Raw genomic sequence first — 18,403 nt, forward strand, 5'->3', positions numbered from 1 at the left:
GGGGAAATCAAAGACACTCCAAAAATGAAAGTGAAAAAATGATGCAGCAGACTGGTCCATTTTGCCAAAATGTCATTGTAGCACCTCAAAATGATTCTCAGTAGTTTGTGTGGCCCCCACGTGCTTGTACGCATGCCTGACAACGTCGGGGCATGCTCCTAATGAGACTACGGATGGTGTCCTGGGGGATCTCCTCCCAGATCTGGACCAGGGCATCAATGAGCTCCTGGACAGTCTGAGGAGCAACCTGGCGGCGCCGGATGGACCTAAACATAATGTCCCAGAGGTGTTCTATTGGGTTTAGGTCAGGTGAACGTGGGGGCCAGTCAATGGTATCAATTCCTTCATCCTCCAGGAACTACCTGCATACACTAGCCACATGAGGTCGGGCATTGTCGTGGACCAGGAGGAACCCAGGTCCCACTGCACCAGCGTAGGTTCTGACAATGGGTCCAAGGATTTCATCCTGATACCTAATAGCAGTCAGGGTGCCGTTATCTAACCTGTAGAGGTCTGTGCGTCCTTCCAGGGATATGCCTCCCCAGACCATCACTGACCCACGACCAAACTGGTCATGCTGAATGATGTTGCAGGCAGCATAACGTTCTCCACGGCATCTCCAGACCCTTTCACGTCTGTCGTACGTGCTCAGGTTGAACTTGCTCTCATCAGTGAAGAGCACAGGGCACCAGTGGTGTAGTTGCCAATTCTGGTGGTCTATGGCAAATGCCAATGGAGCTCTACGGTGCTGGGCAGTGAGCACAGGGCCCACTACAGGACGTCGGGCCCTCAGGCCACCCTCATGGAGCCTGTTTCTGATTGTTTGGTCAGAAACATTCACACCAGTGGCCTGCTGGAGGTGATTTTGTAGGGCTTTGGCAGTGCTCATCCTGTTCCTCCTTGCACAAAGGAGCCGATACCGATCCTGCTGAGGGTTGAAGGACCTTCTACGGCCCTGTCCAGCTCTCCTGGAGTAACTACCTGTCTCCTGGAATCTCCTCCATGCGTCCAGGTACCGCAGTGATGCCCTGGTCCAGATCTGGGATGAGATCCCCCAGGACACCATCCGTAGTCTCATTAGGAGCATGCCCCGACGTTGTCAGGCATGCGTACAAGCACGTGGGGGCCACACAAACTACTGAGAATCATTTTGAGTTGCTACAATGACATTTTAGCTAAATGGACCAGTCTGCTGCATCATTTTTTCACTCTAATTTTTGGAGTGTCTTTGATTTCCCCCCTCTATATGGTGATCATTTTCATTTCTATCAAATGATGTGGCATCATTTTGTTACTAATACATCACCCACTTATTATCAGGAAAGATATTCAAGATAATTTTTCCCCCAGTTTAGATCTGATGTGTTTTCCAAATGTTCCTCTAATTTTTTTAAGCAGTGTAGTATTCAACACTGGTCACTTAAGGGTCACTAGTAACATGCACGGGACTAGATCGCTGGAAAAACAGGCTTGTATGGTTTTAATTATCTCCAAACAGGCACAATGATAATAACACGGCCTACTGCTGTGACCAAAATCCAGCTAAAACTCAACTCTGAACTCAAACATCACTTCCTGTCCACATGTGAGAAAGACATTTATTGCGGCACTAGTCTAATTTATGCTTTAAATGTCTTATTTTCTCTTTTTATATCTACTATTGGGTAATACGAGTGTAAATGTGACTATAGGGGTGTTATATCATGTCTAGAGGGCTCTAATAAAAATTAAAAAAATACGCGTAGAAAGTAGTAAACAGGTTTTCTATGCTCTTAACTACGAAAATACTTGATTTTTAAAGAAGGCCTACTTCCGAAAGTTCACTTGTCACGAGTCTGGAACCAATTAACCGCGATAAATTACTTATTATGTACGGGCTGTGCATACAAGCTTGAAATAATATTTTGTAGGTCCCAGAAGGTCAGCAAGTGATTGGTTTGAATCGACTCCCCTGCAGCCAGATGATTGGACAGCTCCACCCTCCACAACCAGGAAGTAAAGTGATGCCAACTTGGATAAATAAAACTAGCAGCTGCTTTTCTCACGTTTTTAGCCAAAGATGTAAATCGCCCTCAAACGCTTTTTGACAAGTGATGCGCTTGGATTTTTCCTCCCTCTTTAATCTCGCCGAGTTGAGTGTCGTCGTCAGCGACTGTCACCAGCACCAGACGCTACTGGATGTCAAAGTGGACTTAAAAGGCCGTGTACTGTATCTTTTATGTGAACACACAGCAACAACTCCTGAGAATACACCAGGGATGCGTGCCGTCGCCTTGGGTGGCAAGCTTCAACGTCAACCGGTGATGTCACTCACTTAAAGGAACCTTTAAAGGAGGGGGGGGGGGGGGGGGGCGATAACGCACTTGGAGTTGTATTGTTTTTTTTTTTTCTCCAAAATGGAAAAGTGGAGCCAGGAGGAGCAGTTGCTAGTAGCCACCTTAGCCTAGGTAGCTAGCTAGCTAACCGTTAGTTACCAGTCAAATTAGTGGGCTGAGTTCTCCAAGCTAACTCAGCCCACTAATTTAACAACACGACATTCAGGTTTGTTAACTCCCTCGCGGAAGCAACTGGGATATATTTGTTTACTGACAGGTTTTCCCGGCCAAACACCCAATTTTCTTCCGTCTTTAGGCTCTTGTGTTCTCTTGTTTTGCAGAGCTAGCCTGTTAGCTCTGCAGCTAGCTCAGCCAGCATCATTACTGTTGGATCGACAAACATGGCCTTTCAAGACGCCTTTCCTTTGCATTTCCTGGTGTGGAACAATCAGTATCAAGAACTTGACAGGGAGATGCAAAGGAATGAGGTATGCTTTGTTTCGCGCTGCTTGGATGATGTGCCGCACTGCATTGCGCTGAATCCCCATGTTATTTCGCAGCAGCAGCAGCAGCAGCTGCAGCTGCAGCAGGACTTGGAGCGGCTAGATCCGAGGGGGCGCACCCCGCTGGAGCTCGCTGTGTGCCTGGGCCACCTGGAGTCCACCAGAGTTCTGCTCAGATACTCCGCAGACCCGACACACTGCAACGCGCAGGGATGGACGGGTGGGTGCTGTGTTTGCTGCCTCGGGGACACAAACAAATGCCTCGCTGACTAGGATTTTTGCCTTTCAGTTTTGCAGGAGGCGGTGAGCACCGGGGACCCTGAGCTGGTTCAACTGGTGCTACAGTATAGAGACTTCAAGCGGGCTACGGAGAGGCTGGCGGGCATCCCCGAGCTGCTCGGCAAACTAAGACAGGTAACAAAAAAGTGCTGTACTGACACTTGTTTAAAAAATGCTTTAACATGATCATTTATCCGTTCAAGGCACGGGACTTCTATGTGGAGATGAAGTGGGAGTTCACCAGTTGGGGTGAGTGTTTTCCTTCATCGTTTTTTTCCAGAACAAAGATGACTGGGCAGCTCACACAAGAGTAAAACGAAGTTAAGCACTTTATAAAGTAATAAAAAGCTCTCCATTAAAGCTTCCATATTATTTAGATTTTAAAGGAAAACTTCACTTTTTTGGAGTTTGGCCCATCATCCACAATCCTTGTGTGACATAAACACACACGTCTTTCTCTTTTCCGTGGGTTCCAAAGATATAAAAACAAAAAAAGTGGGCAGCTAAGAATCCCCCAGCTGTGGGGGTGGCCGGGGAGTGACCGAGGGTGGCCGGGGAGTGACCAAGCGTGGCCACCCTGTAGTTCCGCCAGTGGACATAAGGATTGTTGATGATGGGCAAAATAAAAAAAAAAGAAAGTGCAGTTTTCCTTTAAGAGGTCCCACAGTTTTGTAATTGTATTGAAATCAGATGAAAAGTGCTTTTAATTAGCCCTCTTGGGAACTGTTGGGTTGTCTGCAGCTTTTAATGCAAATGTGCACCTTACCCACTTTTTACATACACACAATGAGGTTGCATACATCATATTACAGCTACAACAACATAGCACGGAAGGAGGAGGAGTTTGTTGAGTTGGTCTTCTATCCCTCAGTCCCTTTAGTGTCCAAGGTGTGCCCCAGCGACGTGTACAGGGTGTGGAAGAGTGGCTCATCTCTCCGGGTGGACACCACCCTCCTGGGCTTTGAACACATGACCTGGTTGAAAGGACGGCGGAGCTACATCTTTAAGGGTGGAGGTTTGTGTTCCTATTTGTGCACCTCTTTAGCCCCCCGGGTGCTAACGTCCGCTCATTCGTCCTTAAGACGACGGGGCCGTGGTGATGGAGGTGGACCACGAGAAGCAGGTGGTGTACACGGAGCCGCTCGTCTTGTCGCCGCGGGATGCACCCTCCCTGCTGGCGGCCATGCAGCCGTCGCAGGAGAACACGGCGCAGAGGCTCACGTCGCCCATCGTCTCTACGCACCTCAACACGCGCAACATCGCCTTTGAACGGTAAAGGATATGTCAGTCTACCACATTGAGCATAATGCTAATCCTGCAAATTCACAGCAGAGCTTGTCATTTAAATGTAGGAACAAGTCTGGCATCTGGGGCTGGCGTTCCGAGAAAAGCGAGATGGTCAGTGGCTACGAAGCCAAGGTAAGACTTGACATTAGACAGAAGACGACTGTTACCACTGCGCAGATGGCACCATGTGTGTGTTGTTTAGGTTTACAGCGCCACCAACGTGGAGCTGGTGACTCGGTCCAGGACGGAACACCTATCAGACCAGGATAAATCACGGAGCAGAGGTGAGCTGGTGTTCACGCAGCAAACTCAAGTAGGAACCCCAAAGTATAGTTTCACACCAAAGCGAGCACACCCCTCACATTTCAGCAACCATTTTATTATATCTTCTCAAAGGGACAATACTAGCGGGAAATTCATCATTGGACCGCAGCTGCCCGGTGCTGGCAGCACTCATGCAGTCCAGACTATGCTTGACTGTTGGCAAGACACAATTATTTTGCTACTCACCTGTGTTGCCAGCTGTTTAGACAGTAATCATTGTGCTGAGTTGTTTTCAGTAGATAATACATCCATATTGCCATACAAACTGTGCACGGACTACTCTAAGAGTATAGCCAAGTTTGACTTGTATAGAATTGTCCCTTGAGGAGATTGACCGTAATGAAATAAAATGGTTGCTGAAATCTGTGGGATGTACGTTCTCTTTTGTGAGGGAGTGTACATTTTCATCAAGACCTTGAAAAACCATGAATCGGAGTGTGATTCACATGTCTTTGTTAATCGGCCCCCCCACCCTCATTCAGGCTCCAAAACTCCTCTGCAGTCCTTCCTGGGAATAGCTGAACAACACACAGCTCACAATGGGGTAAGCACCACTGCACCACATCCCACCTACGCCGCATGCAGCCTCCATGAAGAAGAAGAAGAAGACTTTATTAGGCCCTGAGAGGGGAAATCGGATTATTGTATTGAAGTTGTGAAAGGATACTTGTGCACAAAAAGACAAACATGACGGGATAGCACAAACGCCCTAGCGAGCGTTTATGGAGAAAAAGCGTAGTCATCTTGCTGTTTTGAAGAATAAGTGGTCTGTTCTCGTCAGGCTTCACGCTTCATTTGCCGTCCTAGAACCCATAAAGCTGAAGTCCGATGCAACCTAACATGCATGCTTTTGTAACAGGACCTGAGCCGAGCAGCTTCACATTTCTTTTCTCTTGCCGTCGTGTAGAGTAACGTTTCCCAGTGCGCCAGTCCACACAACCCCACGGCCATCACGGCTGAGGAGTACTTCAATCCAGAGTTCAACCTCAACGGTCGGGACATCGGGCGGCCCATCGAGCTCACCAGCAAAGTCCAGAGGTACAACTGAGACACAAGCTGTGTGGGACAGAGTTTAATACAGTGGGTACCTCGGTTGACGTCTGCCTCGGTTAGCACGTTTTTTTTTTGGTTAACATCCAAAATTTATGCTAAGATTTTGCCTTGGTTTGTGTTCCGCTGACGACTCCTGTCAGTCATACGAACTCTAAATAAGTCGCTGTGAGCCCAAAGAAGGCAGCATCATTTCAAAGAGGGTGATGACCACTATTGAATTCATGAATTCATGTCATCGCTAAGAGGATATACCGACCACCCTCATCAACAATAAGTACCATCCCGAAGAATAACATTATCAAGTGAGCTAATGTTGCCAAAGGATGAAAGATGTTGAGAGGTTGTTGCTGGTGTGGATCAACGGAAACCAGCTAGCGGGAGACACTGTTTCAGAGGCGAGGCTGCTGCGTGCGGTTCTAAAAAAGACCACACCTACAACGAGTCTGTTTACGAATTTAAGGCAAGCAGAGGCTGGTGTGATAATTAAAAAAAAAAAAAAAAAAAAAAAAACAGGCATACACGGCGTCATTAGGCACGGTGTGGCTGCAAGTGCAGACAAACGTGCCTCCAAACTCCTCCTTCCCTCCTCTCTCTGGTTGTTGTTTGCCAAGGGTGTCCACTTGAGGTAAAAATTATGTTAAATGTTCATTTCTCCATATCACATGTCATGTTTGTGGCGTTGGTTTTTGAACGTAAAACTGCGCGTGTTAAAGTCATTAACACCTCTCTGCATAGATTTTTTTTTTTTTTTTTGTGCCGCATTAACGGTAAAAAAAAAAAAAGGGGATAGCTCTCCAAGCATAACCTTTTCTCCTCCTCGTCCCTCTTTGCAAACGTAGGTAAAAGTGATGTTAAATATTCAGTCGTCAATTCATTTGTCGTTTGTGTTTTTTTAGCATGTACAACTATAATTCTTGTCTGTAAAATGTTTTGTGTTCATACTTGTGGATGTCTGGAACAGATTAATTGGATGTACAATATTTTCAATGGGAAAACTTGTCTTGGTTAGAGCCCTTTTTGGTATGAGTCAGGCCTTTTGGCATGGCTTAATGACGCTAACCAAGGCACCACTGTGTGTCTGTTCTGTTTGGGACATCTACAGGTTCAAGGCCCACTTGTGGCTGAGTGAAACTCACCCTCTGTCGCTGGCTGAACAGGTGACACCCATCATCGACCTCATGGCCATCTCCAATGCTCATTTTGCGAAGCTGCGTGACTTCATCACCTTACGCCTGCCTCCTGGTTTTCCAGTCAAGATAGGTGAGGTGATGTTACTTTGTGTCGCATGTCTTAACAGATCATGGTTTTCTTCTGGAAAGTCTTGATTAAACTTCCTGCTTGCCGTTCAGAGATTCCGCTGTTTCACGTGCTGAATGCCAGAGTTACCTTCAGTAATCTGTGCGGCTGTGACGAGCCAGTCAGCTCAGTGACGGTTCACACACCAGAGGGCTCGGAGGAAGCGGGTAGCTATCAAACCACACTCAAAAATCCAAAAGGTCCTGTGGATCAAATTTCAAACTCCCAAGACGGAGGAAAGCGGTGCATAGTAGGCATCTATAATTTGTTGTACACTGTCGTCACAGGTCAGTCTGTCCCTCCCATCCACTGCGAGGTGGACCCCGCTGTGTTTGAGCCCCCGCCAGACTACACCACCCTCGGCCCGGGCCGCAGTGAGCCGATGAGAGACGAGGACGACAACCTGCTGCAGTTCGCCATCCAGCAGAGCCTTTTGGACGCTGGCACGGAGAGCGACCAGGTAGTGTTGATTACTGTATTGAGCGGGGGTGTCACGAGACTATTATTTACATTTGTTTGGTGATCTGAAACATGCAAAAAAATAAATCAGGAATCAGGGGTGCGTGTCATAAGAAATGTACAACATATAAAGTTGTTGACTTGCAGGGGTTAGTTTCATTTCGTACAGCGGAAGACGTGCATGCGCGTGCCATATAACAAAAAACCCCAACGGCAACTACATTTATGTAGTTTCCTGGGCTCCATGTAAGTATGCACTGATTATTTTTTAAAATAATGTACACGCTATGGTACATGTTATATCCCACTGTAGCGTAGCGTGTTGTATTTGCCACTGGAGTATCCAGCATGACTTGCAGGCACTTTGTAAATAACAGTTATTTAGTTTATTAGTTGTTCTGTTTGACCATCATGATAATGTGAATGTGAGCCAAATCCTTCTTTTGCGGTTCCAAATGAAGTGTGGTCGTCCGCCACAAATAAATGAACGTATGAGGGGAAAGCCTAATATTCTTTATATGCAGCATCAAATGTCTTGTGTGAAAATGTGTGTGTGGTGTGTTTTGTTCTTGAAGGTGACGATCTGGGAGGCTCTGACCAACAGTCGTCCGGGACCCCAGTTGCCCCTCTATGAGGAAGACACTCAGCTGGAGAGGTGAGCAAAAAGAAAGGTGGTTGTGACTTGAATAGAACGTTTCAAGAGTCCATTATGGTCCATTTTGCCTCTCATGTGTAATTAAGTAAAGTAATTAAGCATCTGTGATTACGGCTTCCTTGCAACCTACTTGTGGGAGCAGCTACTCCATCATCCTCCACCGAGGCTCACCGGCAGGAATACTTCTCTTTTTATGTGTGTGTGTTTTTTTTTTAATCGCCCTTCTAACAGGGCCATCCAGGAGTCTCTGTCTATCTCGCTGGCCAGCAGAGGAGGAGCAGATGACACTCAGAACCCCAGCCTGCCCCCAGCAGACTCCCCGTCGTTGGACGCCACTGCCAACTACCCTGTCTCCTACAACACAGCGACCGAGCCGCCTTTGCCGGGCCAGTTGGGCGTAGCGAGCAGCTTCGACGAGCAGCTGCGCATTGCCATGGAGCTGTCGTGCCGAGAGCAGGAGGAGCTGGACAGGTGAGGCCCACGTTCGTCTACATCAGGGGTACTCACACTTTTTCAGCCCAGAAGCTACTTTTAAAATGACCAAATCCCAAAGATCTATCGCCTACTATAAACATAGAACATCTCTATATTTAGTGTATTTATGTACATTGTGCATGTATATCAGGTTCGCACATGTGCAAGTTACAAGTCAAAATGATTTGCCTCTTAGTATAAAACGTATAACACATGTAACATCTAACCAGTAAACTTTGAAACGACTACACTAAACTCTAATGATTAGTATTTCAGTCACTGTTTGTTCAAAATAGTTTATTGTTCAATAATTCACAATTCAATGAGTTTGTTGGCGCTCTGCACTGCCCCCTGCAGCATGCGTATGTGCACTACAGAAGGGTTGAACATTTTCTCTAGAGCACGGGTGGTAAACGCGGGGCTCGCGAAGGGTCAAAAAGACACTTATTTTTTTATTATTTTGAATTTTTTTTTTACATTAATTTGAAATTTATATATTTTAATTAATAAATTCAATCAAATTATTTTTTTATATTACATAAAAAATAATTTTAAACAAATCAAAAAGACATTCTTTCTAATTGTATTTTTTTTTCTTTCAAAACATCCATCCATCTATTTTCTATGCTGCTTGTTCTCACTTGGGTCACGGGGGTATGCTGGAGCCTATCCCAGCTGACTTTGGGTGAGAGGCGGGGTACACCCTGGACTGATTGCCAGCCAATCGCAGGGCACATATAGACCTTTCACACTCACATTCATACCTAAGGACAGTTTAGAATCTCCACTTAACCTGACAGGCATGTTTTTGGAATGTGGGACGAACCTGGAGAAAACCCGCACACACACGGGGAGAACATGCAAACAGATACCCAGATTTTCCAGATCTCCTTACTGTGTTGCCAACTTGCTAACCACCGTGCGGCCATCAATTTTGACATAACATTTGTATTGCATTCAACTGGAGTTTATTTATTGTGATAATACATTTACATGGTTACATAGTAAGAGTTTGTTGCCCCTGCCTTAGTGTCAAAACTAATAATAATGTCATAATTTGGCTGTTGTGATCATATCTGCAGGAAGCGTAAGGAGGAGGAGGAGGAGCTGGAGAGGATCCTGCAGCTGTCACTCACCGAGAAGTGATGTCACACGAGTGGAGAGGTGGGTCTTCACGGGGTGGTGGGGGCGTGAGCTCCTCGTTTATTCTGGTTTTATTTTTTTAAACCCAGAGATATGTTAAGTTATTACAGATGTTTTATTTATGAGGCGTGAAGGACAGGAGCGAGTGGCACAAACACAAAGTACAAAACAATGAAGGAGGCCGAGGAGACAAAAGGGAGTGTCTTTGTTTGTTGAGTTTTTTTTTATTGAATATTTTTTGCAGTCTTGCTGTTTTTGAAGGAGTGGCCGTCATGCTTTAAACCTACAGCATTATCCATGGTACCGATGAAAGAAAAATTATGTATTTAAAAAAAAAAAACACAAAAAAAACCCAGCAACCTTATTGAAACGGTTATGTTGACTTGCTCGTGTTTGTGTGAAAAATAAAGATTAAATGCTCATCCTGGGAAGGTTTTCTATACAGTCTTACTGTAATAACGTCTTTAAAAAGTCTATAACCACATATGCATTTGTTAAATTCATCTTACTGCAGCATAAGCATCATTTTTTAACAACATATGACAACAATCTTGACAGTGTATTCCCCTCTGCAGTGGTAAAAGTCGAGCATGCAACTGATCTGTTGGAAAATGCATGGAAAACTTTGCCTTTACTGTGAACAACCCCCAAAACATTGACTGTACTCTTTCTCATCTTCTGTCATCCACACCTTTTATTCAAATGGTGTTCTTCAGGAACCACATATTCACCTTCCCCCGGCCTGGTCCCCGAATGCACCGTGGGCACCACTTGAGCTTTGGGTACCCTTTTAGGTGTACGGGGAGTGATGCTGATGCACTCGGGAGGGGGTGTCATTTCTGTTGGAAAACACACACACACTATTAGGATGAAGGTGCGTGTGTGTGTGTGTGTGTGTGTGTGTGTGTGTGTGTGTCATGGTTTGAGCGCTGCTCACCAATACGAGTGTTGTAGGTGTCACACAGCGTGTAAGGATGAAGGCGGTAGTCCGTCTTCTCGAGGAAATACTGTAACACATCACTCAGGGAGGAAACGGTCACCTAGACGGGAAACAGACATGTTGGAAAAAAGAAATGCTTGTGTCAGATAAAGTATCATTTATTTATCTTTGCAGGATAAAATTACATTTTGCACTAATTCACATCATTTTGAGGGGTTAAAAGGCACCGATTGGAAGATTTGTTTTGCAGGTTAGACGCTCACATGAGGGAATTTTGACGTCGTACTGATAAATCCGATAACATTAAAAATAAATAATAAAACGCTTCAATGAGGCGAGATTAGCCGTGAGCAAACCAAGTGCTCCTTTTTTCTCCTGCCTGTGACGCTAACGGCCTGTCGTAACTTCCCCTGCGCTCTCTTGTAAACAAACGTTAACTTTCCGAGGAAGACATTTCGCTTGCTGGTTGTACCAAATGCTCCGCGAAGTGGGTGGGTGGGGGTTGGGGGGGGGGGGACATCGAGCACACAAAAAAATGTATCAGCCACCTGAAACGCCAGCGGCGTGGCGTTTGAAAAGTACAACAGGTTTGCAGAGACCTATCGTGGCGTCACAGCGTCTGCTCGGAACATGTGCACCTTGCTGGGTCACACCAGGTGCTCTGTACTCCGGTTCTCCTGACCTCCGTAGCGGCACACCGGCTGCTCAGAGCAGGTGTCCCAATATAGTGCACCTTGCTGGGCCACAGCAGGTGGCTCCTTCCGCTCTATACTCTGGTTCTCCTGACGGTAGTGATGTGGTGGTAGTAATGTCATGATATTTGATCAGGACAAATCAGCAGGTACAGTTGGTCAAATCCAAATTTGTTCGAGTTCTTCTTACCCACAAGTGTGCATAAAACTCACAGTTCAATCTAAATTTAAAAAAAAAAGAAAAAAAAATAGACATGAAAAAGTTTTTGAGAAGCAGAACATTATCAGTATGAATTTGGGGGAAAAATATATTGAGCATCTCTAACACAGACCCTCTAGACCCTTATACAAATTATATAAATATAACTGTTTTAACAGAATAAAAAAAAAAGTATAATTCAATAAAAATTATCCAAATTTATATACTTTTTTTTCATTAAAAATGTTTAAATAGCATAAACATTTTGGTCACCTGATATTATGATGAGAAAAATATTAGACTGTCAGTATGATGACAATACCTGCTTTTAAGCGTATATATGTAGTTAAATTAGCGATTCAAACATACTGCTGTTTCCAGTTGGATGAGAAATCCTGATTTAGTGCAGGTCAGCCGGTAGTTCTTCATGACAGGCCCCCTAAAACACAAGCAGTTATTAGTATCCGTGTATCACTAACTTGGCAACATTAGACTGTTGGTTCACCAAAACGATTAACACACTTTTTCAAAAATAAACCCTTCAAGAAAATTGACAAGCAAAAGCTGCTATTTAGCCGAGGCCTGAATTGAATGGATGAAGGAGAATGAGCATGATGAGGATCATCGTGTATTTACAGTCCAACTACTGACCCACGTGTGACAATTATTCATAGATTTTTACTGTTATCACACTTTGCCTGTGCAACCAGACCGACCCTGAAGTGGAGGAGTGGAATAATGGCAATATGTTGCCCCCAATACTTCGGAAGGTCCGTAACACTTAGCAAGTTTGCATTTAATCAAGTTTATGTTTTATGTTATGTAATTAAAAATGAAAATTACCGTATGATACAATGATATGAGTCAAGTTTATTTTGGAATGCATGCTTAAAAAAAAGTTGCATTGAAGTACATCACGTTTACACGAGCACCAACAAAGGAGTAGGAAGAAGGAGGGATTATTTTATCCTGTACCTTCTACATGCAACGTCGACCAATTTAATCAACCTATTCATCAGAAAATAATTGTTTGTTTAAAAAGTGTAATAATAAGGTCAATAGAATTTGTAGATACTCAATATAAATAATAAAAAATAACAAGAATATATAAAAATATCTATGGTAATGTAATGTAATGTACTACTACATACCTAAATAATGAAATACTGCTGCTAAAGACAACCCCTGCAGTACTGGACATTTTAGCCTCGTTTGACTGATATTTCAAGTCACACAGAATATTGTGTTCTATGGCTATAATAAACATAACCCTGCCAAAAGAAAGACTAGACAGAAAAAAAAAGTTAGTTTCTAACTTTTTTTTGGTTCTTTAGTAATCAGCAGTAGAACATACGATAGGTACGTTTCAGGAAAATATCAGTTCCCCATTAGAAAAGGGAGAAAACCAGCTTTTTGTGAAAAGATACATTTCAAGCATAACCTTCACTATGACGCAAAAACAGCAGCTAAGCTATTCCGCCTATAAAGCCTTCTGAAAAAACCCCTCCAAAACCGGCAACAACGCTCCATTTACAAAAAGCATTCATTCATTTTCTGTGCTGCTTGTCTTCATTAGTGTCGTGGGGGTATGCTGGAGCCTATCACAGCTGACTTTGGGCGAGACGCTCGAAGTAGTCAAACAACCATTCGCACTAACATTCATACCTATGGACACCGGAGTACCTGGAGAGAACATGCAAACTCCACACGGATGATTCGAACCCAGGTCTTCCAGATCTCCTGACTGTGTGGCCAACATGCTAACCACTAGGTCACATTTACATAATAACCGAGCTACAGCGACATTGTTATTAACATTGCTTCACCGCACACTCGCTCACAATGCCTGAGGCCACTACTGAAAGGTACCGCTGCATATTGGAGCTGCCGCCACCGCTGCTGAGTTTTTGAGTTTGGAAAAGTTAATACCGGCGTTCCTTTCTTGCTTAAAATGACCAAAATACGGCAAAGTACTGCAATTATTACATGTTATCATGAATGTACCTGGTACGACATGGTCACAAAGTGGATGTAAACCCATAAAACCTTTTTGGAGGTGGTCCCATGACCAGCATTCATTACCTGCCTCGTTTTAGCACTGACAGCCAATATGAATGGAGTGACATACTTGGGTGTGACTTGTCTGAGGGTGACGGCGTAGTTGTTGGTCAGGGTGGACGGGCGCAGAATGATGCCTCCACATTCGGGGTTCTCTTCCAACATCTGCTCAGCTTCCTGTCGAGTCACATTGAAGAAACATCTGATGGAATCAGAGAACGTATACTTAAAAACGTCCGTGGATGACCAATGAACACACGCTGGGAAATGGCCGTGCTTACGGAAGCTGCTCGGGGCTGCTGTGGTCGGCGTCGGACTTGTCTTGTGGAGGAAAGGAGGAGGAAGCCGCCGTAAGGAAAGGGGGTCGTGGCGGGAGTGGGGGTTTGACTTGTGGGGTGTTTCTCCTCTTCTCCTGAGAGAGAGCGTCCCGGAGCAGCATCATCTGGCCAGGCAGTAGTTGCAGCTGGCTGGGAATCTCTTTCTGCAGCACAAGGAATTCAAACAACATCCTAATGAATTGTTAACTGGATGCTTCCTGGTCTTGGGTCACATGTTGTAAATGATTGCCTTATTTGTGGATTTTTGGTCTTTTTATTTTTTTTTCTCTCTGTCTGAAAATAGTTTGTTTTTCCTCAGAAAACACAACTCATTCACTCTAAGGCGGTAATAATGCATCCTAATACAAGAAAAATGTGCAAATGTTTAAAAAAAAACATGTTAACAGGGTTCCTACACAAGTATGGCAAAGGATTTTGTACATTTCCACGTCTGGGAAAAGTATGGAAAATGGAAACTCAAGTATGGGGAAAAATAGCACGAGCCACATGCTGACATAATGGGATACTTATTCACTATAATGAAAAGAAAACAATGAATTCTGTCATTATTTACACCAGGGGTGTCCAAAGTGGTCTTCCTCATTGAATGCATCTATTCGCGTCCAATCAGGTTTAAGAACAAACAAGGAGGGTGTGGCTTACATTCTGTGAGCGCCAGACTGCAGGAGTGGCAGTGATTTAACGGCAGGATGTGTCGAAATGCTACCGAGGAGAATTTGTTTTGCGTTTGCAAATTACGAGGTCGTGCGATTTCTCTTTGGTGAACACTGAACAGTGCTTATGACTTGGAAGGACTTGAACATTTCAAGCCCATGACTTCGGACCTGGCTCAACCTGTCCTGTCCTGACTTGGGCTCGTACGTCTTTACTTGACACTTGGGATTAAAGACTTGCGTCTTGTTAAACAGTGACTTGGGATTTTTTGTGTAAAGTTTTGAGATTTCGTACTTTATTCGTCAGTCCTTTAACGCACCGTAGTTGCTGCGCGACGCAAAAGTGAAACTTCTTCACCGTGACTTGGATTCCGTCTGTCAATGGTTAGAGGTGAGTAGCTATACCTTTTATCGTTCAGAATATGATCAATAAGTATGTGAGACACATTGAAGAGAGAAGGGGAAAGTTGTGCAGGGATATCTCATCTAAAAATGACAACAATCACCTTTTATTGCAATTGTTGATCAAAAATAGACATTTTTGTGGGCGTATCAATTACTCGTGGGTTTTCACCATTCACTGGTGGTCCTGGTTTGTGCAAAAGTTATTAAACCTTTACAGTAGAGCATCTAAAAGTGTGTTTGCTTACTTGAACCATGGTCAGGATGTAACCCCTCCACTCCTCGCCTGTGTCAGGGTTGTCCATCTGCGCAGCCAAATGTTCTTGTCAGTGCTGCTCTAGCATCGGAGCGTAATGCTTCAGCACGTACAGAACAATACCTTTAAGTGGACCTCCTCAGTGTGCATGATGAGGGTGAAGACGGTCGGCATCTTCATCAGATATGGAGACGCTAACTGCATGGACTTCATCTGCAGCAGGTTTAGCTTCTCCGTGTACTGACACAACAACAAAGGGAAAACATCATCCTCGTCCCCAAAAAGCAACGGGGCACATAATAATTTTATATCACACTTTCTTAGGCATATGATATGATAAAAAAACATATTTTACTACTATAACAGAATTATTTTAAGTTAAAAAAATAATAAAATTTTGTAATACTAATTTTTTAGGCTACATTTTAGTTCTGTGACAGCAAGAATCTTAGTTGGGAGGTTTTGCTGTGGTTTTTTTTATTTTCTAATTTTCCAAATAGTTCAAATTTCTTCTTAAATAATCTTTGTAAATTTTCTCTTTTGTAATATTTTGACTTTATTCACATAACTTTTTCCTCAACCTAATTTACAAAAAAATTACAACTTTGTTTTGTTTGTTTCTCATAAAATCAGATGTTTATTCTGGCAAAATTGCCTTTTTCACGTCTTTGTTCTTGGAAATTTTTTTTCTCATAGTTATGAGAAAAAATATTCCCATAATATTTTGACTTTATGCTTGCAACATAACATTTTGTGTCTCATAATTTTACAACTTATTTTTTTCTGTAATAATTCAGCTTTACGCAACCAAAATGACTATTTTTCTTAGAATTGGTATGTTTTGTAAAATTCTGGCTTTCCCTGTTTACATAACTTTTTTTTTTCTCAACATTTTGACTTTATTTTTGCTGGTTTTCCAATTATTTAAACTTTCTTCTTAAATATTCTTTGTACATTTTCTTTTCATAATATTGTGACTTATTCCAATAGATTTTGACTTTATTTTCATAACAATTTTTTTTTCGCAACCTCATTTTCCAAAAAGTACAACTTGATTAGTTGTTTTGTTTGTTTTTCATAATATTTTGACTTTTTATGTTTTTTGTTCTGTAATATTTCAACTTTATGCTACTATAATGACCTTATTATTTCTCATAATATTACAACTTACATTTTTTTCTGTAATATTTCAGCTTTACGCTACCAAAATGGCATTAGTTTTTCAAAAATGTGTACGTTTTGTAAAATTGCGATTATCCCTCTTTCTTTACGTAACTTTTTTTCTCTTAATATTTTGCCTTTATTTTTGTGAAATTACTGCTAATTTTTCCATTTTTGCTGTTGGTTTTAATTTTTTTTCTAAATATTTCAACTTTCTTCTTAAATATTCTTTGAACATTTTCTTTTCATAATATTGTGACTTTATTCCAATAAGTTTTGACTTTATTTTCATAACATAGCTTTTTTTCCCAACCACATTTTCCAAAAATTACAACTTTATTAGTTGTTTTGTTTGTTTTCATAATATTTTGACTTTTTACGATTTTTTTTCCTGTAATATTTCAAATTTATGCTACTAAAATGACATTTTTTCTCATAATTTTACAACATAATTTTTTTTTTTAGTTTTCTTGTTGAATTATATTTTTAGAATGTGCCACAGGCCAATAAAAACCAGCTGTGGGTCGCAAAGGGCCCCCGGGTCGTATTTTGGACACCTGATCTACAATATACGTCCATGTCCGTGGCCATTGTGTAGTTGTGAGAACAACACAATGTTATCATGATACTTTGCACAAGAACAGCACTTAAAGGAAATTGTATTTGTTCTCTCCGACTTGAAGTAATAAATAAAAAAACACAATAGTTAGGGCCTTACTGTATCCTGCGTTTCATCTTTATACAGAAACAGTGCCTCTCCACGCAGCTCTGCGTAAAACTTCTTGTACTCCTGGGAATGATAGATGTCAGTGGAATATCTCATCTTCAGCACCGTCGTTTTCAGCCTCACCGTCTCATAGGAGAGTTTCTTGAGCAGGTGTCCCGAATAGTAGAGCGGCAGAGCTGTGATGTGAGCCCTCCTCCTGTGGACCACTCTGGGGAGCACCGACATGATCCAGAACACAACCCGCTTTCTGAGCTTTCCTCTGAACCCGATTCAATCCGCCACGGTATTCCTGCCGCCTGTTTCCTTGTGCTGGTGCTGAACACGCTGACTGATTCAGGCTCATTCCGTTCAGTCGTAAGATGGTGAGAATGAGGAAACACTGTGGTGATTTATAAACGAGGAAGTAGTCACTGTAAAGTACCCCCCCAACAGAGTCCATGTGAAGTCTTCAAATTCCAGCAAGATTTATTATTCATCAAGTGTTTGCCTCATGGCAGATATGTGACATGTAACTATTCAATTGTAAATCATGGCTATAATAAATGTAATGTATTCCCATGTCTACCTCAGACAAAACCGTTACACCCACAACAGTTGAGATATATATATATATATATATATATATATATATATATATATATATATATATATATATATATATATATATATTTAAAAGGTTGCTATATTTGCACGCCTCCACTTTTTTAAGAGCAAAATAACATCCATGAAATACGTCATGGGGGGTATTTTCTTCTTCGTTTTATTATTAGGCCCTGGGATGGGTCAGTGATTGGCAGGCAGCAACATTGATTTTTCATGCATTGTTATTTTTTTAAGACTTAAAAATTCAAACTCAAGGTGCCCAGGACAAAAAAAATGTCAGCTTCCCCAAAGCTGTTGTAAAATAATAATAATAATAATGAATATCAATATTATTAATATATTGTTTCCCCCACGTTAAACAAGTCAATCTTGTCTGTTTTGATTTGGGAAGTTTAATGATGCGGTTTGATGACATAACGCCACAGTTTTTTTTTGGAGGACAAAAAAATAAAAGTAACATAAAAATACACTATTTTTTACATTCACACAATTTCAAATATCCATATCACAGCTGTCCTCTCCGTAGCAGAAAAATAGTAACATTTTGCTGCATGCTTTGAATGGGACATAGCACCATCTGGTAGAC

At 42.5% G+C, this 18,403-nt stretch overlaps 2 protein-coding genes across 7 annotated transcripts; one reads left to right on the forward strand and one right to left on the reverse strand.

Annotated features, from left to right (window-relative positions):
- The first annotated feature begins 1,978 nt into the window (after nt 1–1,978).
- ankrd13d (ankyrin repeat domain 13 family, member D) lies at nt 1,979–11,221 on the forward strand. 6 transcript variants are annotated; one of them, XM_054792759.1, is made up of 16 exons: nt 1,979–2,300; nt 2,657–2,803; nt 2,876–3,038; nt 3,108–3,232; nt 3,301–3,346; nt 3,969–4,112; nt 4,180–4,369; nt 4,450–4,516; nt 4,587–4,668; nt 5,191–5,252; nt 5,616–5,746; nt 6,864–7,021; nt 7,111–7,517; nt 8,092–8,171; nt 8,403–8,642; nt 9,728–10,496. In XM_054792759.1, exons 2-16 carry the CDS (start codon nt 2,717–2,719, stop codon nt 9,789–9,791), a joined length of 2,046 nt encoding a protein of 681 aa, XP_054648734.1. In that variant the 5' UTR covers nt 1,979–2,300; nt 2,657–2,716; the 3' UTR covers nt 9,792–10,496. The 6 variants fall into 6 exon arrangements, with proteins under 6 accessions (XP_054648734.1, XP_054648735.1, XP_054648736.1 ...); XM_054792760.1 differs by lacking the exon at nt 1,979–2,300 and adding an exon at nt 10,505–11,221 and having other exon boundaries at nt 2,350–2,803; nt 9,728–9,809; XM_054792761.1 differs by lacking the exon at nt 1,979–2,300 and adding an exon at nt 2,350–2,541.
- On the reverse strand, nt 9,879–17,529 carry LOC129190239 (signal-transducing adaptor protein 1-like). The gene is made up of 9 exons (XM_054792766.1): nt 17,338–17,529; nt 17,206–17,277; nt 15,450–15,566; nt 15,319–15,375; nt 13,959–14,158; nt 13,748–13,879; nt 11,989–12,058; nt 10,726–10,828; nt 9,879–10,627 (listed from the first exon to the last, which is right to left on the reverse strand). The coding sequence occupies exons 1-9, from the start codon at nt 17,437–17,439 to the stop codon at nt 10,470–10,472; spliced, it is 1,011 nt and encodes a 336-aa protein (XP_054648741.1). The 5' UTR covers nt 17,440–17,529; the 3' UTR covers nt 9,879–10,469.
- Between the last annotated feature and the right edge of the window lie 874 nt (nt 17,530–18,403).

Source organism: Dunckerocampus dactyliophorus, chromosome 11 (genome assembly GCF_027744805.1).
Source record: "Dunckerocampus dactyliophorus isolate RoL2022-P2 chromosome 11, RoL_Ddac_1.1, whole genome shotgun sequence".
NCBI lineage: Eukaryota > Metazoa > Chordata > Actinopteri > Syngnathiformes > Syngnathidae > Dunckerocampus > Dunckerocampus dactyliophorus.

Coding starts and splice junctions, on each gene's coding strand:
- ankrd13d (XM_054792759.1), top strand. CDS start 2,717: ATGGCCTTTCAAGACGCCTTTCCTTTGCATTTCCTGGTGTGGAACAAT. Junction 4,669..5,190: donor GGATAAATCACGGAGCAGAG/GTGAGCTGGTGT, acceptor ACCCTCATTCAG/GCTCCAAAACTCCTCTGCAG. Junction 7,518..8,091: donor CTGGCACGGAGAGCGACCAG/GTAGTGTTGATT, acceptor TTGTTCTTGAAG/GTGACGATCTGGGAGGCTCT.
- LOC129190239 (XM_054792766.1), bottom strand. CDS start 17,439: ATGTCGGTGCTCCCCAGAGTGGTCCACAGGAGGAGGGCTCACATCACA. Junction 13,880..13,958: donor AGCAGCCCCGAGCAGCTTCC/GTAAGCACGGCC, acceptor TGATTCCATCAG/ATGTTTCTTCAATGTGACTC. Junction 10,829..11,988: donor TCATCCAACTGGAAACAGCA/GTATGTTTGAAT, acceptor TTTCCCGTCTAG/GTGACCGTTTCCTCCCTGAG.